Source organism: Magnolia sinica, chromosome 4, assembly GCF_029962835.1.
Source record: "Magnolia sinica isolate HGM2019 chromosome 4, MsV1, whole genome shotgun sequence".
Classification (NCBI taxonomy): Eukaryota; Viridiplantae; Streptophyta; class Magnoliopsida; order Magnoliales; family Magnoliaceae; genus Magnolia; species Magnolia sinica.
Genome location: NC_080576.1, coordinates 55,688,785 through 55,715,214, shown reverse-complemented (window position 1 = coordinate 55,715,214; position 26,430 = coordinate 55,688,785). Strand labels below are relative to the sequence as shown.

The following is a 26,430-nucleotide window of genomic DNA, read 5'->3' as shown; positions in this document are numbered from 1 at the left end:
ATATAATCTTTCAGCAACTCTCCCTTCTTTTACACAATATTATTCAGGTGTGCAGGTGGCTTCAACTTCTTCTTCCCGCCGATGAAGTTGGTGAGAAAAGCATCGCTGAGGTCTGCGAACGAACTGATGGACTTCGGTTTCAACTGTTTGAACCAAAGTTGGGCTACATCGGCTAAAGTGAGAGAGAAGGCTCAACACATCACATCGTCCGAGGCATTGTGTAGTTCCATATACAACCGAAAGGATTCGATATGCTTTGTTGGGTCGGTTTTGCTGGTGAAGGGTATAATCTGCGGAAGACGAAACCGTTCTGGTAACCGAGCTTGCATTACCTCCTCTACGAATGAGGATATTCTTGCTTCGGACCTTGCTTAATGTGTATCTCGGCCTTGCTTCATGTCCGCAATATCTTTCCGTACTTCCCTCCTGAAGTCCTGGAGGTCGGCTTTCCAGGGTACATCACTTTCTGCCGTTCCCTCAGCCGGAGGCTTGCTGCGTCTCCTTCGATCTATTTTGTGTCAAAGGTCGGTATCGGGCAACGGGGCAGTCACGGATTGAGCGAGTGCTGGCTCGGACAGACCATGGTGCTGACTCTGTTGAGGGACAGATCGCGGAGCAATAGGTTGAGGGTCGGCGAATTGCTATGGAGCATTCGTCGCCTGACCTTCGGTGCGTTGAGGTAACGGGACTTGCTGACGATGAATCTGTTCCAACGTTTGCTTCATGACGTTTATATCAGATCTGAGTTCCTGGACCTTCCTGTCCAACCATCCATTGCCACGGTTCCGCTGGGTTTTCCTAGTCGTAGCAAAGGTTGTCAGACGAGTAGCGGAACCCTGTCGGTGGTCGGGTCGATTCTGAGCACCTTAGGCTCCATTTGTACCTGGTGGTCCTTTGGTTGCAGGCGGTCCAGTGACAATAACCTCATTCGGTTCATCTTGAATAGTCCTTCTGGTTCTTGCTATTAAAACTCGTTTTAAGCTTCTGGATAGAGCCTTGAAAACGACTTTTTGTATTGTTTCCCACAGACGGCGCCAATCTGTTGATGCAAAAAACTGATGCGTCCTCCTCCAACCTGTTACCTGCACAAGAAGAAGACAAAGGAGACCCTGGCTAGAGCCGGAGACCATCTGATGCTAAAGTTAGAGACATGATCGTGTAGAGGGGTTTTCAAGAGAGTTTTCTGCATACCTTTCATCGTAGAGATTTCCTGTTTTTATAGGAATGGGAGGGTCTTACTGTGCAGGGATTCTCTTCCGAGTATCTCGGAGATTTGATTTAGTTGTAATCTGTTTATGGATTCTGCCCGATCTTGAGATCTTCAGGATCGGGAATCCTTTTCACAAGATTTTCGGGACGATATTTATGTTTACACCATCTCTTCCTTGCTCAGTCGGCCTTAACACGGTTTTGGTAATAAATAAGTCTCGACTGGCTACAAGGATGAGGCTTTTTGCTTTCTGTTGAATGAAATAGAGTCGGTCTATAACCGATATCCTTTCTTAATCTGATAACCGACACCGTAACCGACCTAATATGGGGTGGTTTTATGGTCGGTCAAGAGACTTCTAGCATTCGGGCCTTAGTCGGTCCTTTTAGTCATTGCTGCCTCGTTATTCGAGTCAACTTTATGTGCCTTATATATTTTGCCTATATCTCATAACTCTATAAGTCTCGGTCGAGGTTTATTCCTCACTGTCCGAGTTAAGTCTCTTATTGAGATATTTGATTCTTTTACCTCGGTCAGGTTTATTGTCTCGGAATCCCAGGCACTGTCAATAAAGTTGGTCTATTCCATATCCAGGTCATTGGAGTTGTCATATTTTTTCGCAACATCATCTAACGGTAATCTAGAGTTATGATCATGCCACGTTGGTACTAAGAGGAGGAGGCGTACGCTGTACAGGTGTCAGCCGCGACTCACGTAAAACAGAAACGGCAGCGGCGGAAACACGAAATCGCCTGCCGGCGCCCAATTTCTCTTTCGCCTGCAGACGATTCCCTTTGCTTCTTTCTACGTCTCTATCCATTCTCTCCCAATCTCTCTCTCTCTCTCTCTCTCTCTCTCTCTATATATATATATATATAAAATGGCGTTCCTCTCCAAAATTATTCCATCATCCCATCGCTTTCTCCAAATTACTCCGTCACCCCGTTGCTCTCTTCGAATCTCAAACCTTGTCTCTGTTCACCTCTTCCGAACCCTAGATCCCCGACTCGGATCGCGAAAACGAGCTCGAAAAGAGGAGAAACGGTGTTTCCGGAGGAATTTCTTGCAGATAAACGGTTTGAATTCTCTCTTCCTTTCTTGGATCTGGCCCTAACCCTTTCTCTCGTCTTCTTTTCCCTTCAATTCTCGTCTTCTTTCCTTTCTTAGATCTGGCCCTAACCCAACAAGGTTTGGGCGAATGGTCTTCCCCGTAGGTTTGCTCCCTATAGGTGAGGGTTCGATTCCCCGCCTTGGCTTTACCCGATACACGTGGTTGTGGGTGATTGCGTGTATCCGCAGGGATTAGTCTCACTTCAAAAATGAGGTGGGGACACCCTGTGTCTCAAAAAAAATAAATAAAAATAAATAAAAATTCTCAAGGTTTTTTTTTTAATTTAAATATTTATTTATCGTTTTTCGGTTTCGAAACCCTTCAAATCCGCCATGAATCCCCAATACAAGCTCGAAAACCCTAGCGGTCGTTTGGATGCCTGTAAGTTCTGTAAGTGAGATGTGACTTACAGGTGGTGTTTGGGGGGAGGAAATTCACGTGCAAGTGACTGACAGCTGAAAGTCACCAGCAAAATACACATCCGGAGGAGTTCCTTGAGAGGGAAAGGTTTAGCTGTAGTTCTTTCCTTGGAACATCTAGCTGTTTTTCTTTCTTTGCAACCCTAGAAATCCTTGAAAGCCAGCTGAAAACAGCTCAGAAGGAGCGGAAATGGCTTTTCCACAGGATTTTCTTGCATACTAAGGGCTTTTTAGCTCTGTTTCTCCAAGTGTAGACAATTGCTTGTTTATCAGATTCTAAACCCAAGAAATCTGTTACAGATTGCTGGAAAGGGTTCAAAAGGTGCAGAAATGGAGTCTCTGGAGGAGCTGCTTGCAGAAGAAGGCTTTAAAGGAGGGAAAATGAAGTGGCGGTCAAGAAATTCTTTCAAATCTGATACCACGACTATGCAGAAAGTTGTGAGTATGCCACAGCACCTTCATCACGAGCAGAATCATTTAGTTTCTGCTCCACCAGATATTCCGGTTAGGACGAGGAGGGTCAGATCTGATGTTTCCTGGCATGTGTCAGGACTCGAGTTGCAAAAGAATGAGGGAGTTAGAGACAGGAGATCTAGTAATAACATGCTTGAAATTGAGAGGTTGGTTGTCAAACCCGATAAAGATGCACAGGAGATTGAGATAGTCGAAGAAACAGATTCCACTGCAATGCGCGAATATGAGAAATTTAGTTTTGGAGATTCTGACAAATTGCAGGAAAACTTGAGGTATGAAGTGGGAAAAAAGAATGGATCCAAGGAAACCAGGATTTTCAATGATCAAAATTTGGCTGGCGTAAAAGAAAATGCAAGCTCTAAAGAGAGGTTTTCGAAAGAGTTTCTGGAAAATGACAGATTGAGTGATGGATACGGTAACGACTTTCACGAAAATGAGAGAAATGAAGTAAGTGGGAGGGGTTTACTGGAAGATGGGAGATATGGAAACAGATCGTCGAAGCCTCTGCTGGAAAAAATGAACTTGAACAATGCTTCTCGAAATAGTTCACAGAGCAGTAAAAACTCAGGTGATCTTCAGAGTCAAAGGTGTCTAAGTCTCGACCAAATAGTTTCTGAACCTGCACTCGATGAAGCTGCTGTCCAAGCCATGATTTCAATCTTAAGCAATTACGTCAGACGTTTTCCGAAAGATCAAACTTTCCGAACATCACTTCGCCAGAATTGTTTGTCATGCCTAAGCTCCACTGGATTGGATGAACCCCATCATAATGATAGTGGAGCGATCGTTAATTTCGGACATGCAGTCGAAACAGTGGAAAGAGTCGCTGATAAATCAGGGAATCCAATGGAATTGAAGAAAGCTTCTTTACAGCTGAGTGTCATTGCAGGCTTAAATTCAAAGGGCTTGAAAGATGGCTTTACTTCTGGAATTTCCAATTCACATTTGGCAGCTTGTGCCCATCTCTACCTTAGCGTTATTTATAAGCTCCGAAAGAAAGATTTGATTTCCGCAAAGCATCTTCTACAGGTTTTCTGTGATTCACCCTTTCAAGCACGGAAGAGTTTGTTACCAGAGCTGTGGGGCCAACTTTTCCTTCCTCATCTTTCACATTTGCGGCTGTGGTTCAACCAAGAAGCTGAGGCCATATTGAACTCCTCAAGTAGGCCAAGGAAAATGAAGCATCTTGAGAAAGCATATAATGAAATAGTGGATAGTGGTACCTACCAGTTTGCAGTTTATTACAAGGAGTGGCTTACGAAAGGAATTGGAGCTCCCACCATTCCATCCATCCTTACCCCTACAACTTCTGTCCGTGGAGCTTCAGCAGGAGATTCACATGGACTTCCTCCAGAGCTACAACCTAGTAAAGTTGGTTATGCTTCTTTTCAGCCAATGACCAGCAAAAGACTGCGTGAAGCTGTTGATGTCCCTTATAATAAATATGGGGCCGATGAAGTGAAGGATGGAGAGGCGGAGGAGAGCTTCAGTACCTGTTTGAAAAGTTTAGATGGTGCTTCTGAAGAATTTGAAGGAGCAGGGTCTTGCTATACTGAACCAGGAACTAACACAGAACAACATATGCAACAAGAGCATTGCAAAGATACGGCGGAGGATGCATCTATTCAAGTAAGTAGTTTTTTCTTTGGATATTGATTCTTTGTTCTTTTTTTTTTTCCTGCGTATTTTTCTTGAAATATCAAATTTATTATTTTTCCAGGTTTGGTACTAGAGAGGGAGTGAATTTATCATGTTTTAATGACATTTGAGTTATTCTTCCAAGATATATACAGGTCAACTAGGCGATTTATCTTCTTAATGTATACTTACATCAATTAGCCAATTCATTTGCCTAATTGATCACCACAATTGGCACTTGGTGGCAACGGTTTTCAGAATTGAGGGTTGTGGCAATGATGTGAATGAATTGCCCACTGGTTGATCAATATTCAATTTCTTCAAAGCTGTCATCCCTTTGTCCCTCCATTGCCCACAACTGGACCTTTTGTACTTGTCAACAAAACACATACACCCCCCCCCCCCCCCCCCCCGTGGCAACGGTTTTCAGAATTGAGGGTTGTGGCAATGATGTGAATGAATTGCCCACTGGTTGATCAATATTCAATTTCTTCAAAGCTGTCATCCCTTTGTCCCTCCATTGCCCACAACTGGACCTTTTGTACTTGTCAACAAAACACATACCGCCCCCCGCCCCCCCCCCCCCCACACACACACACAGCTATTTTCTCTCCTGAAGATTTAACCATTGTATAAAGGTGAGTATGTGTATGTGTGTGCATGTATTCATTGTAAATAACCAAGCCGTTATACATGCATATGGCTATTTTTCTCTTAGTGAAGACTCAACCACTGTATAAAAGGAAGTATATGCCCATTAAAAAATAAATAAAAGGGAGTATTTTTCTCTGTGTGTATATTTTGCATGCGTGCATGCATGTTTATATTCTCAGTGAAGATTTGGGGCCTGTTTGAATTGTGAATTATATTAGTAATGTATTGTAAAAGCGCCATCATTACGATTTTACAATGTCTATTTAAACTTGTAATTCAGCGGTCAAATGCAGATGTAATGGGAGACAGGTAAAGGAAATTATAATCATTACAATTACATTGTATTGCAGTGGAGATTTCTTAACGAAACACGCTTATCAGTGTATTTTCTCTATGATTTAACATTGAAGTAATGAAAAAGTATCATCATTATGATTTTACCACGCCTATCCAAACATGGGAATTGTTGGTCAAATTACCTGTTTTCAGGAGATAGGTATTGTACTTTGTAATCATTGCACTTTTACAGTACGTTACTAATGTAATTTGCAATCCAAACAGGCCCTAACCCTTGAAAAAAAAGGGAGTAAACAAATTGCATGTCTGAAATAACCAATGACTTGTGTGTGTGCACGCGAGAACGCGTGCATGTAATTATTTCTTTTTCCAGTTATAAAAGAAGAGGGAGTAAACAAATTGCATGTCTAAAAGAAACAATGACCGATGTTCAAAACTAAACAAGCAAACTGAGATAGGACACGAGTTGAATTCTGTTGCAGACCCAAGTTTTAAGTCAAGCATAAGGGAAAGTTTTGCTGGTTAATCCTTCAAAAATAAAAAACTAAAAAAAAGGTTGCAGGTTTCTGAAAGACCTCAATAAGAATCACAAGGCTACATGAAAATGAAAACCCCAAACCCAAAACTCTTATCTAGTCAATTCTTCACTTCGGTGGTGACCATAAGAAGGAAAAACCATATATTTCCATTATTCATTCTTTGTAGAGGTAACCACAACATTTTCTCTGCATACCTGTCACATAATGCTTAATTCAGGATGCTTTTCCTTCAGTCATCTGTGCAGTGTAACCAACAAATGTGTGTGTGTGTGTGTGCAGGATTTGGCACCTGAAAATGCATCGGGATCACATTATGTGGCGGTTCAAGATGTTAAAGAACTCCAGGAAGAAAGCAGCAATGCACTGAATGCATCAGGATCACATTGTGTGGCGGTTCAAGATGTTAACGAACTCCAGGAAGAAAGCAGGAATGTACTGAACATCACAGGGACAGCCACCATACTACATCTAATTTCACATACAAAAGCAAATGAGCTTACTCTTAAGAAGCTAGCAAAAGCTGTTTTCCACCTGCAGCATACTGAGGATTCCCCAGATTCTGTATCTGCTACTATGCTGCATTCGAAGTGCATGCCGGTGCCCTATTTGTATACCAATGTACTGAAAACTAGTCAATTTATTGGTTTCTAAATGAAGAATTCATTGGATCCTGACAATTGCAACTTTCAAAATGCCTTTTGAGTGCAGCAGAGCAACAAAAGATCTTGTATGGAGTGCAAGCACGAGAAAATTGCATCGACCTCCGAAACATTGAATATTGATTTACCTGTAACAAGCTCTAGGTAAGAACTTCTTTATTGCTTTGCCAATAATTCCTTTCTTCCTCGAACAATCTTAAAATCCAGTCATGATTGTGTCTTATCAGTGCAGGGCTGCATGGAAATTATGAATATTTTGAAGAAACTTCTTTCTTCTCTAGCATTCCCAAGGATTTCTTCTGCCCTTTAACACGTCGGTTGTTTGAAGATCCCATCACGCTAGAGACTGGTCAGACCTATGAGCGATTGGCCATTAAGGAATGGTTCAATCGAGGCAGCAGAACATGCCCAGTGACTGGGCAGACACTGGGATCTGTAGCAGTTCCATCTACTAATTTTGTCTTGAAGCGTGTTATTGATGGATGGAAATCTGAACACTGTAGAAATCTCTTGGTCTTTGCCACTCACATAGCAGGTGTTTCAACTAAACACAACTGTAGATCAAAGGAGACTGCAGCTATGTTCATATTAGAGCAGCTCCTCACAAGCTTAAACACAGAGGAAAGTATGGAGAATGCTAAACTGCTTATCTCTTTGGGAGGCTTGCAGTTTCTTGTTCGGAGGCTTGAATTGGGCAACATGGAAGAAAAAACCTGCACCGCCACACTATTGTCCTGTTGCATTAAGGCCGATGGCAGTTGTAGAAATTACCTAGTGAGAAACATAGACATATCATGTCTTATTCAGCTCCTGCACAACAAACAAGTTAATTCACGGACAAATGTGGTGTTGTTGTTGACTGAACTGATTTGCCTTAACAGGTCCGTAATATTTACCATTCATTCTTCTGTCATGTCTGTGTCTAGTTATCTAAAGCCTTTACTTTCTTGGGAGTTGCTTGATTTCTTTTAATTTTTTAAGAATTCTTTTAATAGCTTAAATGGTAGTCACTAACAAGCATATCTGTGGAACTGACATGGTTTTTATTTTTTATTTCCTTACCAAAAGGCGATGTATTCTTCCCGTTGTCTTATATTCTTTTGGGTGTGAGCTTCTAAAGGAAAATTATGCTAAGTCCTGGAAATAAGAGTTAAGAAGGTTGTCGTTTATAGAATGAAACTTACCATGCAAGGTCAACTCCAAATAGTTTTTAGGGTAGTAAAATTACAGAAAGTGTCTTACTTTTATGTGAAATGAACTAAATTGCATGAGTTTTGCATTTGTTTCCTTGACACATGTTACATATGCCCTTGATTTTTTTTTTTTGGAAGCGTGTTTTGTTATTTTTAAGCCCACAGGCAGGGAGGTCTTCAAAATTTGCATCTTTTGTCTTAATATTATGGGCATGCTTATATTCCCAGGGAGGCTGATGGAAAGGAAGAATCAGATGTTCCTTAAAAAAAAAAAAAAAATCTTCTATTTGATTCTGGTTTCCAATGGTGTTCATTTTTTCTTGTTTTGGACATCGCAGGAGGACAGCGATCACTTTACTCCTGAGAGGTATGCGGAAAGAGGGAATCACGAATACACTGCATGTTCTGCTTGTGTATATCCAGAGCTGTCCACCTGAGCAAAGACCTCTGGTCGCTGTACTTCTCTTGCATTTGGATTTTATGGTACGTTTGTTCATAAGTATTTCACATTGTCATGATTGTGGTTGAACTTTTCCATTCAATGCCACTTTTGGGAGGGAGGTAGGGAGGCAGGGAGAGAGGAATTTGCTTGGCGAATGACTTTCTATTTGTGCTATTTATTGACCTTGGGCTGGTTAAATAGTTGCTGGTTGAGTCACAGCAAGTTGACTTGCTGATTCCTATGGCCCTGACTTCCCTAAATTGTTTTTAAAGGGATCCTTCTCATGGACCTGTATCTCCTTTTTGATAACTGAAAATACTTCTCTGCTGTTAAAAACAAGTTACTCCCTTTTTGTGGATTCAGAAAACTACTGTGGTGGAAGATCACCAGCTTTTTTTGCGGTGGATGTTTGGAATACCTTAAATAGTGAAAAATACCATAGAGAACTTTACAGTAATGTGTTATTAAAAACTCGCCTTCTTTTTTACCATGTTCTGTTCCAGGATAAGTATCTTGTAAATTCCTCAAAATACAAGAATCCACTCTATTATATTCACATCCTATCTGCAAAAGCACAACAATGGCTGCATTAGTCATCATCATTGTTATCATTTCCTTGAAAAAATTGGATAAGTTATATTTGAAAAAATTATGGGGTCTCCATTCCAATCAAGGTGTACCATTGCGGTAAAGGTGGGCATAATGGTCCCCACTGTTACCGATACGGATATGCCCCGTAACAACCGATATGGGGCCGTAACGGTCGATATAGAAAAATTTGGAAAAATATCCAAAAAATCCAGAATATTCTAAATATTCCAAATATGCATTCATTTATAATTTTGAATATGTTTATGGTGGTGTAATGGTCCACTCTTTGGTAAGAAGTTGTATCAGGCTGTCTGATGAATTTATGAACCCGACAACTTGGAATTTACTACAAAACTCATATATTTAATTTTCTAATTATCTAATATCAATGATAGATATATTAGAATGAATTTAATATCAAAATATCTTACATGTGTAGGTGTTTGCGATTATTTTTCATAATTTATTCTATATTAAGTTATTAACATACCTAAGGAGTGAGGTCTCTAGAGTCCAGACTTGCATAAATTACAATGTTCATTCTATTTTAAAGTTTTCAACATGTCAGAGACTTCTCCTATCCCGTGATTCTTAACTCCTGTCCTATCATTCTCAAGTGAAGAATATATATATATATATATATATATATATATATATATATATATATATATATATATATATATATATATATATATATATATAGTAGTGTTTAATATACTCCCTTGCAACTTGATTAAGGGTTAGTTGATTGGTTATCAGAGAGTTGTTTTAAGTACAAGTTCGGCAGTGTCAAGTGTGTGCTTGCTTGGTAAATGTGTAGGTAATAGACTAATGGGTATAGCAATACTTACCTTAATAAAAATATATATTACTTACAATTACCATAATAAAAATCACGAGTCATCACTCAGTCACTCGCATCGTGACTCACCACCAAAATGAAAATTTGCTTTGTTGTGGTTGCTCGACCTCCACCTCCACGTCATCGTTTTATTAGGTTGTGGCTGTGGAATAGGTGCTACATATCCATAATATCTAGTGCTTGAGGGAAAGACCGGGTCAATGAAACCAGAGGATGACTGATCTTGACTTGACAACAATTTCGACCCCATCAAGGATATCCACCAGTGTCTGTCGAATAGCTGTACTGGTGCCCGTACTCAAGCTGTCGGGAATCTTGAGATTGAGAATGTCTATGATAAGTAACTTGGATTTGGATATCTATAATCATATGGATACGGATTAGGAAGATTACTCCAACATGAATGTGACGGAACAGGCTCATTATAACTATAATCCCCTTGACCATAAGAATATGCATCATAATGTTTGGGACCATTGGCTTGCTGATGTTCTAGACCTTTCGGTGCACCATTAGACCTAGCCTCCTCCTGTTGGCTGTATCGTGACTTAGTACACATAACTTGGACCTCGTGTACCTCCTTGTCGATGTTCATCGACCTTGCGATTTGTAGACGGCTGTATGGTGTGTTGAGCAATACCAAAAGTGCCAGCATCAGGGGCGTCATCACCATCACCAGCATGATCATCTGACTCGGTTTTGCTGTTACTATTGTTCATACTCTTCCGTCGAACTTGAGCCAGACTTTGCATGCAAGCTGGCCCTCTTTCTAGGTCCAACACGGCTGCACGACTCTCTTGCTGCGTCGTGTGTATTATTGGGTCAGTAACTTCCAATTCTTCACTATTCTCTTAAATTTTTTCCCCCCCTTGATTCCAACCAAGGTAGAAGCGTGTTGTCCTCATCATAAATATTGTTCAAGTTTATTAGACAGTAGTCCATGTCACCGGCGCCTGTACTGCTCATATGACGTCGTCGCATTTTTAGCCTCATATTGTAGTGCATGAAGATAAGTCTATTCAACGTCCTAATCTGCAATCTATTCCTGTTCTTTGAATGAATAAGTGCAAAACAACTCCAATTCCTTTCGCAGCTAGAAGTTGTCCGACTCAAAACTTTTACTGCAATTTTTTGGAGAGCCTTTGTACTCTCCCCGAAATTCATCCACCATTCAGTCAGTTGCAACTTAGGGGGTGTTTGTTTTCTTATTTACAGCTATAAATAAAAGTAAATAAACAATCATTATTTTCCATAAGAAATACGCCGTAGCCGCCTACACAGTAGGCTTTGATTTGACTTGATACTAATATCAAGAAAAAATTTCAAAATTTTGCAGGGCCCACCATGATATATGTGTTTGATCCAAGCCGTCCATTCATTGCAACAGCTTGTTTTAGGGCATAAACTGAAAATCAAGGCAAATCCAAAGTGCAAGTATACCACAACACAAGAAACACGAGGATTAAACACACCATTGAAAGCTTCTTGTGGGCCATAGGAGTTTTGTATCCAGCTGATATTTGTATTTTTCCTTTATCTATGTCCGTGTGATCTTATGAACAAGTTGGATCACATATACAAATCAGTGTGGGACCCATGGATGGCTTCACATTTCAACGATGGATGTCAATATCCCCTTGTTTGCTACGGTGTGGTCCAATTGACTTATAATCTACCTATTTTTTTTGACAAAAGCGCTAAAATGATTTGATAAAATAGATAGACGGCGTGGATCAATCACATACATCATGGTGAGATCCAAAAATTTCACTCGGTCATTCCCACCCTTTTAAAAAAAAAAAAAAAAAATTCCAAAAATTGAGGCGTAATTACCTTTTATATTTCCTCTCTTCCAAACGATAGAAATAGGTTATAATTACCAATTTACTACCGTTTACAATGGTAAATAGGAAAACAAACAGGCCCTTAGATACTGCATGCTGTTCAAGAGCATCTTCAAAGTTACCATTACTCTGGCGATTTCCAAATCTATCTAATTCATTCAATGCCTTTAGTTGTATATTTAAGTCAGGCTTTAATATCTTTATCACATTTTTTAGCCTAACACGAACTTCATTATCCGCAACAAATGATTAGGCATATCTGTATCTAGAATTTAGGTAGTAACCTGTCGCATGAAGATCGTGATGGAGTCGTGTTGTCCATCTCTTGTCGATCATCTTCCGATAAGACTCCTAGGTTGTACAATCATGTTGAATTACTAACTTTGCCTTATCCATGACATCGTAGAGGAAGCCCATGATAGGTGCTTCGTCGGTTTTAATAAGATGGAGTACCCTTATTAGTAGCTCCATCACCGTAAGGATCCTCTTGACCTTCTTCCAATATTTGTTGTCCCGTATGATGTCACAACTTCAACCGGTGTCCTTGATATCTTCTCCCATGTTTTTTGTTAAGCTAATCTCGGCAAACGAACATTTCACTCAACTCTCCCCTAGCTAGTATAAACTCTCCAAGGCTATAAAGTTTGTTGTGAATCTAGTCACCGCAGGCCTCAGCAACTCTCGTCCCTTCGTGAACTTTCTCATTATTGCGACTACTTGATTATGGTTGTAAATAAATGTCATCACTTGGCTTGCCCTTTGACCATTTTCTTAACACTTCTTCTTCCCAAATATCTTCCAATATAAGATTAATACAATGAGCATCACATGGTCACCGAAATATATGTGGTCTCTTTATCATCAACTTATGTCTTTCATCCATATATATTGCTTTGTTATCTGTCACAATCTGCACAACATTCTCCTCTCTAATCGCATCCACCACTTTATCCATTAGGGAAAAAATATAATTAGCATTTTTTGTTTTAGCCGAGGCATTAATTGACTTATGGTACACAGTTTCCAAGTGGCAGTACACCATGAAGTTGATCATGCTACATTTGGTTGGGCCAGTCCAACCATCGCACATGATCGTGCATCATCTGGCATGCCAAATGAGTTTAAAGGTAGCCATGTATATTTTCACATTTGCATATTCTGCATCTGTCCATTTCCCCCTAATCTCCCTAGCCATGGGAGCTTTAATTCCTTAGCTTGTTTCTGCTGTTGCATCAATTACTACCTACCAATATGGAGAATTGACAGCGTTAGGAGGTATGTTGGTATGTATAAATAACTTTGCTACTGCCCTACCTAGCTTCTCCATGGAACTTCTATTCCACTTTTGTTTTATTTTCTTTTGTTTAGTTGATTCTTTCCTAAATAGGATTGGATCAATAGAGGGTCTCCTGTGCTCATTTACTTCTTCATCCAAATGTACAGGGGCATCGCATGAAGATGCCTCACGTCAGCTCCCGAATATACGTTGTAATCCATCTGACCTACCCCCACTTGCAAATGTAGTCGCACTCCTAGCTGCACTCCCACTGCCGCCCCCCCCCCCCTCCCGGCATGCAAGACGCAAGTTCTCTCTCCTAACTATAATTACTTTCCGATCTGAATCTTTGTTAGAATTAATAATATCTTTATCAGGAACGCCCATATATTCAGGACCAAATACCTTTTGTTAGGCCGCCTTCAAAATCTCATCTTTCTTCTTCTGCCTAGCAGCACATTTATCATTCGACTCATCCAAACTGGCTTGCATTATGATCATTATCTCTTTTGGTACTCTAGTACATCTCGCAAGATGTGCCAAATGTTATTTGAGACGTGTAATTCCACCAGTTATTAGTCTGTTATAATAGTTTCATTTCATTTGGTGCCTAGTACTACCTACCCTCTGACAATGTTGCCATCCAATATCCTCACTTTCTTGTTGGCCATACCTAGACATTTTCTTAGGTAGATATGACCTATGTAAGAGTCTACTCGATTCTCTAAGTTTATATACAATTTTTATAGGAGAATGAATTAATTAATTTAAATCTCGAAATTTAATGTAAATAGATTAATAAAATAAAGTTTGAACTTCTAAATCTAATCAATAAAGAGGAAATCATATTCTAAACCCTAAACAGATTCAAAACTTGTTTAAAATAAGAAAATATAAACATAAAGTCACTAATCCGAAAATAAAAACAAATTAAAAAAATATAAAATTTGTAGCATAGTCTGTTAAATGCACATTCATATGTTCTACCATGATTAACATATCATATTCAACCAATAAAACAGAAATACATTGATTTTTTTTTCGTAATTTTTAAAAATTGGCCGAAAATAGTCTGAAAATAAAAAAAATAAAAAATATATAAAATCAGTAGCATAATCTGTTAAATGCACATTAATATGTTCTACTATGATTAATACATTATATTCAACCATTAAAACAGAAATACATTAAAAAAATGATTTTTCGTATATATTTTTTTTAAATTGCCGAAAATGGTCTGAAAATAAAAAAAAATATAAAATCACAAGCATAATCTGTTAAATGCACATTAATATGTTCTATTATAATTAAAACATCATATTTAACCATTAAAACAAAAATATGTTGGCTAAAAATATTCTAAAAATAAAAAATATAAAATATAAAATCACTAGCGTAATCTGTTAAATGTACATTAATATGTTCTACTATGATTAACACATCATATTCAACATTAAAACAGAAATACATTGAAAAAAAAAAAGATTTTTCATAATTTTTTAAAAGTTGGCCGAAAATAGTTCAAAAAATATAAAATCACTAACATAATCTGTTAAATGCACATTAATATGTTCTACTATAATTAAGACATCATATTCAATCATTAAAACAGAAATACAATGAAAAAAAAAAATTCGTAGCTGAGTGGAGCTGTTCAATTGAGGTTGAAAATTTTATATATATATATATATATATATATATATATATATATATATATATATATATATAATCACTAGCATAACTATTAAATGTATATTAATATGTTCTATTATGATTAACACATTATATTCAACCATTAAAACAAAAATACATTGAAAAAAAAAAGATTTTTCATAATTTTTTAAAAATTGGTTGAAAATAGTCCAAAAATATAAAAAATAAAAAATAAAATCACTAGCATAATCTGTTAAATGCACGTTAATATGTTATACTATAATTAACACATCATATTCAACCATTAAAATAGAAAATACATTGAAAAAAAATGATTTTTCGTAATTTTTAAAACATCGGCTGAAAATAGTCAGAAAAAAAAATATAAAATCACTAGCATAATCTGTTAAATGCACATTAATATATTCTACCATGATTAACACATCATATTCAACCATTAAAACATAAATACAATGAAAAAAAAATGATTTTTCATAATTTTTAAAAACTCGGCCAAATATATATATATATATATATATATATATAATATCATTAGCATAATATGTTGAATGCACATTAATATGTTCTACTATGATTAACACATCATATTGAACCATTAAAATAGAAATACATTGAAAAAAAATGTATAAATACTTATTTTTGAAGATTTTTTGAAAAATGGCCCACGGAGCTTCGAATCAACAAAATCCTTAAAATAAGTTGTTTTGATATTCAATTTCAAGCTAAAGAGTGGTCGGAATTTGCAATAGAATGGTTTAGGAAGAATTTGGAAGAGAAGTATAAAAAAATGTGAAAAATTGGAACTTAAAAAGCCAAAAAAAAGTAGCTGTTTTCCGACCGTTATGCCTTAACCTTTACGGGGCAGTAATGGCCAGTATTGGGGGGGGGGGGGGGGTCTAACGCATAACGGTGATACCGTTATGTATTGGCCGATACATAACCGATTTCGCGTACCTTGATTCTAATATGCAATACTGTCTTCTTTTCTGAAAAACACGGGGCAGTAGTGATGCCATCCCGAATTTTAGCAGCATTTTCATCCTCTCTTGAAGAACACGGTGTGCAAAGCTAATTTGCATGGTTTCTCTTACTAGAACAGGCACTAGATAAAGAGTAATGAATATGCATACCCATCTACCTTTGTTAAAACATCCTATTCACTACCGCCTGTAGAGGTCTGCTAGACATACTCACAAGCACAATAAAAGTGCTCTTAAGAGTTTGAATTGTAGCATTCGAGAAAGTCGACTGTTTTTTCTACATTCTAAAGGTCTGTATTTTGAGTATGTTCAAACTCCATTGCTGTTTGGCTGAAATGCAGGCCTGAACAAAATTAGGAACAAGTAGCTAGGAGTTTTATATGTTCACCATTGGGCTGACCTTGTTGCAGATAGAGCCCATAAGGCATGATAGCATCTATGCAGAAGCAGCAGTAAATGCACTTATAGTGACTCTGGACTGCAGTTTAAACTCTTAATTGCATATTAAGAGTCTGCATGTTATCATTCACTGGCAATGATCCACAATACTGTCTTCTTTTCTGAAAAACATGGGGCAGTAGTGATGCCATCCTGAATTTTAGCAGCATTTTCATCCTCTCCTGAAGAACATGGTGTACAAAGCTAGTTTTCATGGTTTCTCTTACTAGAACAGGCACTAGATAAAGAGTAATGAATATGCATACCCATCTACCTTTGTTAAAACATCCTATTCACTACCGCCTGTAGAGGTCTGCTAGACATACTCACAAGCACAATAAAAGTGCTCTTAAGAGTTTGAATTGTAGCATTCGAGAAAGTCGACTGTTTTTTCTACATTCTAAAGGTCTCTATTTTGAGTGTGTTTAGAACTCCATTTCTGTTTGCCGGAAATGCAGGCCTAAACAAAATTAGGAACAAGTAGCTAGGAGTTTTATATGTTCACCATTGGGCTGACCTTGTTGCAGATAGAGCCCATAAGGCATGATAGTATCTACGCAGAAGCAGCAGTAAATGCACTTATAGTGGCTCTGGACTGCAGTTTAACTGATGAGAAAGTCCAAGAACAGTCTTGCAAAGCTCTTCTTATCTTGGGTGGCCATTTTTCATACTCCGGAGAGAGATTGACAGAGACTTGGCTACTAAACCAGGCAGGATTCTATGATGGTTATGATGCCAACTCTCCAGAAAATCCCCCCCAAGAGGATGGAACCATGCCATCGGTAAGTACGATTTACTCAACCTCATCATGTAAATTTCTTTTGCCGCTTTTTATCCTATTCTATTTTCTTTTCTCCCTATCAGCTTTTGTAAGTGGTAACACTGCAGGCTGTGATCTTTGTTTTGTCCGTTGAAGCTTTAAAATTCTTATATGTGCCAGTTTTGTTCGTCTTTTTGTTTTTAAAACCTAGGTCGCAAGGTTTTCCTTTGTGGAAAATAGTGTCTGTACTTCAAACCTTGACCAAAAGCACAAGGCTGCATTTGGATGCGCAAGTGAATTAGGTTGTGAACATTCAGTTTCATCAAAGAGTAAATGACGGAACTAGTGATGTCTCCTAGCAATTTGTAACAAGGAAATAGCCCTTAAATCGTAGTTATGTTTCTTTCAAATCCAACTCAGAAGATGTGCAACTGCAATTTGGAGCCCAATCCCTCAATATGAATACTAAGGAATTTCAATTTGGTTCTGACTTTATTTGACTAATATTTGCTTTTTGATTTGTAACGGTGCCCACCATTACCGATATGGATACGCCCCGTATCGGCCGATATGGGGCTGTAATGGCCGATACGGGTCCCGTAACGGTGCAATTTATTTTAAATTTTTTTTTTTTTTTTTTTTTGGGTCAAAAAATTATGTAAAAATATCCATTAAATCCCCAATGTTCTAAATATTCCAAATATGTATTCATTTATAATTTGGAACATGTTTATGGTGGTGTAATGGTCTACTCTTTGGTGAGAAGTTGTATCGGACTGTCTGATGAATTTATGAACCAAACAACCTTGGCTTTGACTGCAAAACTCAAATATTTAATTTTCTAACTATCTAATATTAATGATAGATACAGTAAAATGAATGTAATATCAAAATATCTTACATGTGTAGGTGTTTGCAACTATTTTTCATAATTTATTCTATATTAAGTTCTTAACATACCTAAGGAGGAGTGAGGTCTCTATTGTCTAGACCAGAGTCTGGACTTGCATAAATTACATTGTTCATTATATTTTAGAGTCTTCATTCTTCAACATATCAGAGATTTCTCCTCTTATCCTGTGGCTATGATTCCCGTCCTGTCATCCTCAAGTCAATAATAAAATAAAATAAAATTAGTAGTGTCTGATATACTCCCCCGCAACTCGATTAAGAATTACTTGATTGGTTGTCAGGGGAGTTATTTTAAATACAAGTTCAACAGTGTCAAGTGTGTGCTTGCTTGGTGAATGTGTGGGTAATGGACTAATAGGTATATAGCAATAGTACTGATGCAATACTTACCTTAATACAAATATATACTTTCAATTACCATAATAAAATTCACAAGTCACCACCAAAATGAAAATCTGCTTTTTTGTGGTTGCTCGACCTCCACATCATCGTCATCGTCATCATCAGGTTGCGGCTGTCCAATAGGTCGAGGTGCAGCATATCCATAATATCCAGTTCTAGAAGGAAATACTAGGTCAACAAAACTAAAGGATGACTGATCCTGACTAGGCAACGACTCTCGACCCCGAGTAAGGATATCCACCAGTGCCCGTCGAATAGCCATACTGGTGCCTGTACTTGGCAGTTGAGAATCTTGAGATTGAGAATGTTTGTGATAAGTAACTTGGATTTGGATCTAGGGTTGAAAGTTGGGCGGGTTCGACCAGACCGACCCGACATTGGGTTGGGCTCGGGTAGGATGTATCGGGTCCAATCTCAAGCTTGGGCTATACAAACACCAACCCGATAAAACTTTGGTCGGGCTCAGGTTGAGGTCTCGGGTTGCCCAACCCAACCCGAACCCGATCAATATATAAGTTACCTATAAATTATAATTGAATGTGGATCGTTTGAGTCGAAGGCACACTCGTGATGTCAGGTCTCATTTGTCCATGTCATTTCCAATGACTCAAGCTAACAAGATATGCCGTATTTCTCTCCCAAATAGGTTGCGTGCTATTCTACATGACTTTTAAAGGAGTAGTTGTCCTATATTTTAGCTTGTTTTTTTAAAGAAAAAATGAAGTTCTTTACAATGAATAATCATATATATAATTAATAAAATCATAGATACAAAAAATAAGTCATGTATCGAAATATAATAAACTAATGTCATAACGAAAATATTAGCACGTATACACCCAACCAACCCAATCAACCCGACCGAGCTCGCTTGGGTTGGGCTTGGGTTGAGAATTCCCAACCTGAGGTGTGGTTGGGTTAGGGTTGAGGTATAAGAACCTTGGGTTGGGTTAAGGTTGAGCACCAACCCGACCCAACCCGCTCAACTTTGAGCCCTATTTGGATCTGTATATCCATAATCATATGGATATGGATCGGGAGTACTACTCCAACACGAATGTGATGGAACAGACTCAGTATAAGTATAACCATTATAATCCAATTGGTCATACAAATATCCATCATAATGCCCAAGACCATGTGCCTGCTGATGTTCCGCAGCTCCCGGACCTGGTGCACCACTAGACCTACCCTCCTCCTGCTGGCTGTATCGTGACTCAGTACACTCATAAGTCCGACCACGTGTATTACCTTGTTGATGTTTATCGGCCTCGCGATCTGTAGACGGCTGTATGGTGTGTTGAGCAACACCGGAAGTGCCACCATCAGGGGCAGGGACGTCATCACCATCATCCGACTTGGTCAAGCTGCTACAACTGCTCGTACTCTTCCGTTGATTTTGAGTCGTACTTGCATGAAAGTTGCCCCTCTTTCTGGGTCCATTACAGCTGCACGACTCTCTTGTTGCGCTGTGTGTATTAGTGGGTCATCAATTTCCAATTCTTCACTATCTTCTTCAATTTGCTTTTCCCTTGTTTCCAACCAAGGTAGAAGCAGGTCCTCATCATAAATATTGTCCAAGTTTATTGGACAGTAGTCTGTATCATTGGCGCTTGTAATGCTCCTATGATGTTGTCGCATTCTTAGCCTCATATTGTGGTGCATGAAGGCAAATCTATCCAACGTCCTAGTCTGCAATCTATTCCTATTCTTTGAATGAATAAGTGCAAAACAACTTTAATTCCTTTCGCAACTAAAAGATGTTGTCTGGATCAAAACTTTTATTGGAGAGCCTTCGTACTCTCTTCAAAATTCATCCACCATTTGGCCGGTTGCAACTTATATACTGCATGCTGTGCAAGAGCATCTCTAAAGCTACCCAAGCGATTTTCAAATGTATATAATTCATTCAACGCCTTTATTTACATATCTAAGTTAGGCTTTAATCTCTTTATTACATTCTTTAGCCCGACACGAACTTCATTATCCGCAAGAAATGATTGGGCATATTTGTACCTAAGATTTAAGTAGTAACCTGCTGCATGAAGATCAGGATAGAGTTGTGTTGTCTATCTCTTGTCGATCATCTTCCAATAAGATTCCTAGCTTTTACAATCACGTTTAATTGCCAACTTCGCCTTACATATGGTATCGTATAGGAAGCCCATGGTAGGTGCTTCGTCGGTTTCAACAAGACAGAGTACCATCATTAGTGGCTCCATCACCTTTATGATCGACTTGACCCTCTTCCAATATTTGTTGTCCTGTATGATGTTCACAACTTCAATCGGTGTCCCTGATGTCTTCTGCCCATGTTTTGTGGTGAGTCAATCTCGGGAAGCGAACATCTCACTCAACTCTCCCCAATGCTGGTGTAAACTCGCTAATGCTATAAAGTTTGTTGCGAATCTAGTCGCCGCAGGCCTCGACAACTCTCGTCCTTTTGTAAACTTCCTCATTATTGCGACTACTTGATTATGGTTGTAAATAAACATCGTCACTTCTCTTGCCCTATCGACCATTTCCTTAATACTCTTCTTCTTCCCAACGTCTTCCAATATAAGATCAATACAATGGGCAGCACATGGCGACCAAAAAATATGTGGTCTCTTGTTCATCAACTTATGTCCGCTAAGTTTATATGATGCTTCATTATCCGTCACAATCTGCACCACATTGTCTTCTCCAATCTCGTCCACAACTTTATCCATTAGTCCAAAAATATAATCAGATTTTTATTTTTTTTATTTTTTTTTTATTTTTATTTTTTTGTAATGGCCGAGGCATTGATTGACTTGTGGTATACAGTTCTCAAGTGGCAGTACACCACGAAGTTGATTATGCTGCGTCTGGTTGGGCTAGTCCAACCATTGCATATGATCGTGCATCCTCTAGCCTGCCATATAGGTTTAAAGGTAACCATGTATGCTTTCACATCCACATACTCTACATCCATCCATTTCCCCCTAGTCTCCCTAGTCGTGGGAGCTTTAATTCTTTCACCTACTTCTGCTGTTGCATCAATTACCATCTGCCAATATGTAGACTTGGCTGCGTTAAGAGGTGTGTTGGCATGTATAAATAACTTCGTTACTGCCCTACGTAGCTTCTCAGCGGAAGTTTTACTCCACATTTGGTTTATATTCTTTTGTTTAGTTGATTTTTTCCTAAACAAGATTGAATCAATAGATTGTCTCTTGGGCTCATTTACTTTTTCATCCAAATGCCTCTCGTCGGCTCCCAAATATACGTTGTAACCCACCAAACTACCCCCCACTTGTAGATGCATTCGCACTCCCCCCCCCCCCCCCCCCCAATCTCGTATTGACCCACTCGCGCTAAACATGCGGCGACGTTCTTCCTCTTCACGAGCAAGGCGCAAACTCTCTCTCTTATCTATAGTTAATTTTCGATCTGAATCTTCGTCAAAATCAATAATATTTTCATTATGAACGCCCATATGTTTAGGACCAAACACCTCTTGTTGGGCAGCCTCTAAAATCTCATCTTTCTTCTTCTGTCCAGCAACACGTTTATTCTTAGACTCATCCAAACTGGTTTTCATTAAAATCATTATCTCTTTTGATACTCTAGTATATCTCACAACTTGACCCTTTCAATGTACTAAATATTGTTTGAGATGCGTAATTCCACCAGTTATTAGTCTCTCACAAAAGTTGCATTTCATTTCGTGCGTAGTACCACCTATCCTCTGACAATGTTGCCATCCAATATCCTCACTTGTTGGCCAGACCCAGACATTTCCTTAGGTAGATATGACTTATGTCTATGTGAGATTGTGAGTCTACTCGGTTATCTAAATTTATATACAGTTTTTACTTTTTTATAAGAGAATGAATTAATTAATTTAAATATCAAAACCTAATGTAAATATTAATATCATTATCTCTTTTGGTACTCTAGTACATCCCACAACTTGACTCTTTCGATGTGCCAAATGTTGTTTGAAACGCGTAATTCTACTAATTGTTATTCTCTCACAATAGTTGCACTTCATTGGGTGCCTAGTACCACCTACCTTCTGACAATGTTGCCATCTAATATCCTCACTTGTTGGCCAGACCCAGACATTTCCTTAGGTAGATATGACCTATGTCTTTTTGAGATTGTGAGTCTACTCGATTCTCTAAATTTATATACAGTTTTTACTTCTTATAAGAGAATGAATTAATTAATTAAAATCTCGAATCCTAATGTAAATATTAATATCATTATCTCTTTTGGTACTCTAGTACATCCCACAACTTGACCTTTTCGATGTGCCAAATGTTATTTGAAACGCGTAATTCCACCAGTTATTAGTCTCTCACAATAATTGTACTTCATTGGGTGCCTAGTACCACCTACCCTCTGACAATATTGCCATCCAATATCCTCACTCACTTATTGGCCAGACCCAGACATTTCCTTAGGTGGATATGACCTATGTCTATGTGAGATTGTGAGTCTACTCGATTCTCTAAATTTATATACAGTTTTTACTTCTTATAAGAGAATGAATTAATTAATTTAAATCTCGAAACCTAATGTAAATAGATTAATAATAGAAAGTTCGAACTTCCAAATCTAATAAATAAAGATGATTTTATGTTCTAAACCTAAATCCTAGGAAGCTCCAAACCTGTCCAATAATAAAATATAAATATAAAGTTACTAATTCGAAAATAGAATTTTTTTTTTTAAAAATAAAATAAAATCACCACCATAATATGTTAAATGAACATTAATATGTTTTACTATGATTAACACATAATATTCTACTATTAAAACAACAATACATTGAATTTTAAAAAAATGATTTTTCATAAATTTTAAAAATAGGCCGAAAATAATCCAAAAATAGAAAACAATTAAAAAAATTATAAAATTATTATCGTAATCTGTTAAATGAACATTAATATGTTCGACTATGACTAACACAGCATATTCTACCATTAAAACATCAATACATTTAATAAAAAAATGATTTTTCATAATTTTTTAAAATTGGCCGAAAATAGTCCGAAAATAGAAAAAAATGAAAAAAGAATATAAAATCACTACTATAATCTGTTAACTGTACATTAATATGTTCTACTATGATTAACATATCATCTTCTACCATTAAAACAGTAATACATTGAATAAAAAATGATTTTTCGTAATTTTTTAAAATTGGCCGAAAGTAGTCTGAAAATAGAAACAAATCAAAAAAATTATAAAATCACTATTATAATCTGTTAAATGAAAATTAATATGTTCTATTATAATTAACACATCATATTCTATCATTAAAACAACAATACATTGAATAAAAATTGATTTTTTGTAATTTTAAAAAATTAGCCGAAAATAGTCTGAAAATAGAAAAAAATTATAAAATATAAATCGCTACCATAATTTGTTAAATGAGCATTAATATATTCTACTATGGTTAACACATCATATTCTATCATTAAAACAGTAATATATTGAATAAAAAATAATTTTTCGTAATTTTTAAAACTTGGCCGACAATAGTCCAAAAATAGAAAAAATAAAATAAAATCACTACCATAATCTGTTAAATGAACGTTAATATGTTCTACTATGATTAACACATAATATTCTACGATTAAAACAACAATACATTGAATAAAAAATAATTTTTCGTATTTTTAAAAAATTGGCCAAAAATAGTGCGAAAATAGAATTTTTTTTTTTAAAATAATATAAAATTACTACCATAATTTGTTAAATGAACATTAAAATGTTATACTATGATTAACACATCATTTCTACCATTAAAACAACAATACATAGAAAAAAAAAGTATAAATACCTATTTTTGAAGAATTTTTGAAAAATTGCCCATGGAGCTTCGAATCAAGAAAATCCTTAATATAACTTGTTTTGATCCTTAATTTCAAGCTAAGAGTGGTTGGAATCTGCAATAGAATGTTTTAGGAAGAATTTGGAAGAGAAAAGTATCAACAAATATGAAAAATCGGAGCTTAAAAAGCAAATAAAAAAAGAAAGAGAGCCGTTTTCTGATCGTTGCTTGGCAGTAACGGCCGTTATAGATACAAAAATTGGGGGGGGGGTGGGGGGGGCGGGGCGTTATGACCCTGTAACGCGTAACAGTCATAGCCGTTAACATTACGTATTGGTTGATACGTAACTGATTTGGTACACCCTGTACATGGTACTTTTACATTGTCATTGAAAGTTGTGATTTCCATTTTCAGGAGGAAGAAAAAGAAAGCGAACTGTGGGCAAAGAACATCGCGGCTTCGCTGCTCCATAATGGAAAGATGTCATTCCTGGAGACTATCTCCAAGTGTTTAGACTCCAAAAGCCCTGACTTGGTCAGTGTGTGCCTCACCATGGTAGCATGGATTAGCCATGCACTTTTTGCTTTGTCCAATGCTGAACTCCAGTTATCTGTGTTCTCATCTCTCATCCCTCCACTGAAAGAAAGCTTAAAGAATGCACAAATTGAGCATCGAGTGCTTGCTTCCATGTCCCTGCTCAATTTCAGCAAGGTTTCAGGTGAGCTAGTTTGGTCTTTAGCCAAAATGCTGCTTCTTGAGGTTGTGTTTCATGGGCAAATGTCAAATATCGCTGGCTTTGGATTTTATATATATATATATATATATATATATATATATATATATATATATATATAAAGTTTCTGAAAGCAATGGGTCCCACAATGGCAGTTCTCCATGAACATTTTCATTTCAAGATTCTCCATAACAAACAAGATGTTAGTGTAGTCGTTGTGGGATCCACCACCGTCAGAAATTACTATTAGATCTGGTTTGAAAAAAAAATAATCCTGGGTCCAAAAGGCTGCTGGAATCCTCCCCTGCCCAGAAATGGGAAATTTGCCTTTGTAATTTCCAGCGAGGATGTACACTTGCATGGGCATGCATAGGGGTGAAAATTTTACATAACGGTGTTTCCATTGAATCTCAACTGATTTCGGCAGATCATTTGTCTTGCGATCATTTGCAGAATGCCAGGTCCTACTCATGACATTTGCAGAAGAGATTGTGGCTCCTCTATGTAGCCTTTCAGAGGTCACGTGGACAGCAAAACAGCTCCATTCCATTATCTCAGGTGACCCCCTATAGAGCCTGAAAGGCAAGAAATGCCCATCTCTTCGGTCACAGCAAGTGAATATACTGTACCAGTCATCTTGTCAATCCCATAAAAGGAAAAGAAGAAGAATGAACAAACAAGAAATATGGTATCTTAGTTGTGTAAATTATGATCGGTATGCATGTGTTAGGTGAGTGGTTGCAGCATGATCTCAAAAATGTACTATATTTGAAAATACTGTTTATAGCCTATGTAACTTGCTTTATAATATTGTTTTTGGCACCGAATTGCAAGGACAATATTCTCTTCAATCTTTTCTATGGTACTCTACTTAGGAGACTAGAGATTACCACAATATTTCAGCATGATCCGTGCTGTTCATCTGAGCCCAATCATAAAATCACGGTACATAAATTGTTATGCTGAAGCCAAGCCATCGGTGCCCTGCAGAAGATGTTGATGAGTGTGCCTATTAGGACTTTTTAGTTGCGTGATCTTTCCCTCCAGGTATTGCTAGCACTTCCTGGCTGTTTATTTTTTACAATATTTTGAAATAAATGCTTTTGTTGCTCCTGCCCCTGAACTTTTTGCTACCTGGGTTCATGTTTTATGCAATTATAATTAGGAACATATATTCAAGGCTTGTTAATGGACAATCAATCTGAATTGGGATTGTGTTGATGCCTAGCTAGATACAAACCAAGCCAGCTTGAAAGCTCGGCTCGGATTGGTTCGAATAGAAGTTCAAAGCATACCAAGCCTCAGGGCCAAGTTGGTTTTAAAAAAACAAACCAAGCCAGCTTGAAAGCTCTGCTTGGATTGGTTTGAGTAGAAGTTCAAAGCAAACTAAGCCTCAGGGCCAAGTTGGTTTTAAAAAAACAAACCAAGCTCAAGCCAGGGCAGTACTGGCTTGGCTCGGCTTGATTCAGCTCAGTTTGGTTCAGCTTATTCCGCTTGTAGATCGTATGC

At 37.6% G+C, this 26,430-nt stretch overlaps 1 protein-coding gene across 8 annotated transcripts; it reads left to right on the top strand.

Moving 5' to 3' along the window:
* Window positions 1-2,069: 2,069 nt before the first annotated feature.
* On the top strand, window positions 2,070-25,772 carry LOC131243132 (putative E3 ubiquitin-protein ligase LIN-2). 8 transcript variants are annotated; one of them, XM_058242246.1, is made up of 10 exons: window positions 2,072-2,286; window positions 2,734-2,828; window positions 3,041-4,843; window positions 6,622-6,960; window positions 7,051-7,145; window positions 7,229-7,882; window positions 8,533-8,677; window positions 16,829-17,083; window positions 24,603-24,906; window positions 25,375-25,772. In XM_058242246.1, exons 3-10 carry the CDS (start codon window positions 3,071-3,073, stop codon window positions 25,491-25,493), a joined length of 3,684 nt encoding a protein of 1,227 aa, XP_058098229.1. In that variant the 5' UTR covers window positions 2,072-2,286; window positions 2,734-2,828; window positions 3,041-3,070; the 3' UTR covers window positions 25,494-25,772. The 8 variants fall into 8 exon arrangements, with proteins under 8 accessions (XP_058098235.1, XP_058098234.1, XP_058098231.1 ...); XM_058242248.1 differs by lacking the exon at window positions 2,734-2,828 and having other exon boundaries at window positions 2,071-2,286; window positions 25,349-25,772; XM_058242247.1 differs by lacking the exon at window positions 2,734-2,828 and having other exon boundaries at window positions 7,054-7,145.
* The last annotated feature ends 658 nt before the right edge of the window (window positions 25,773-26,430 follow it).

Coding starts and splice junctions, on each gene's coding strand:
- LOC131243132 (XM_058242245.1), top strand. CDS start 3,071: ATGGAGTCTCTGGAGGAGCTGCTTGCAGAAGAAGGCTTTAAAGGAGGG. Junction 7,883..8,532: donor GAACTGATTTGCCTTAACAG/GTCCGTAATATT, acceptor TGGACATCGCAG/GAGGACAGCGATCACTTTAC. Junction 8,678..16,828: donor TCTTGCATTTGGATTTTATG/GTACGTTTGTTC, acceptor ACCTTGTTGCAG/ATAGAGCCCATAAGGCATGA.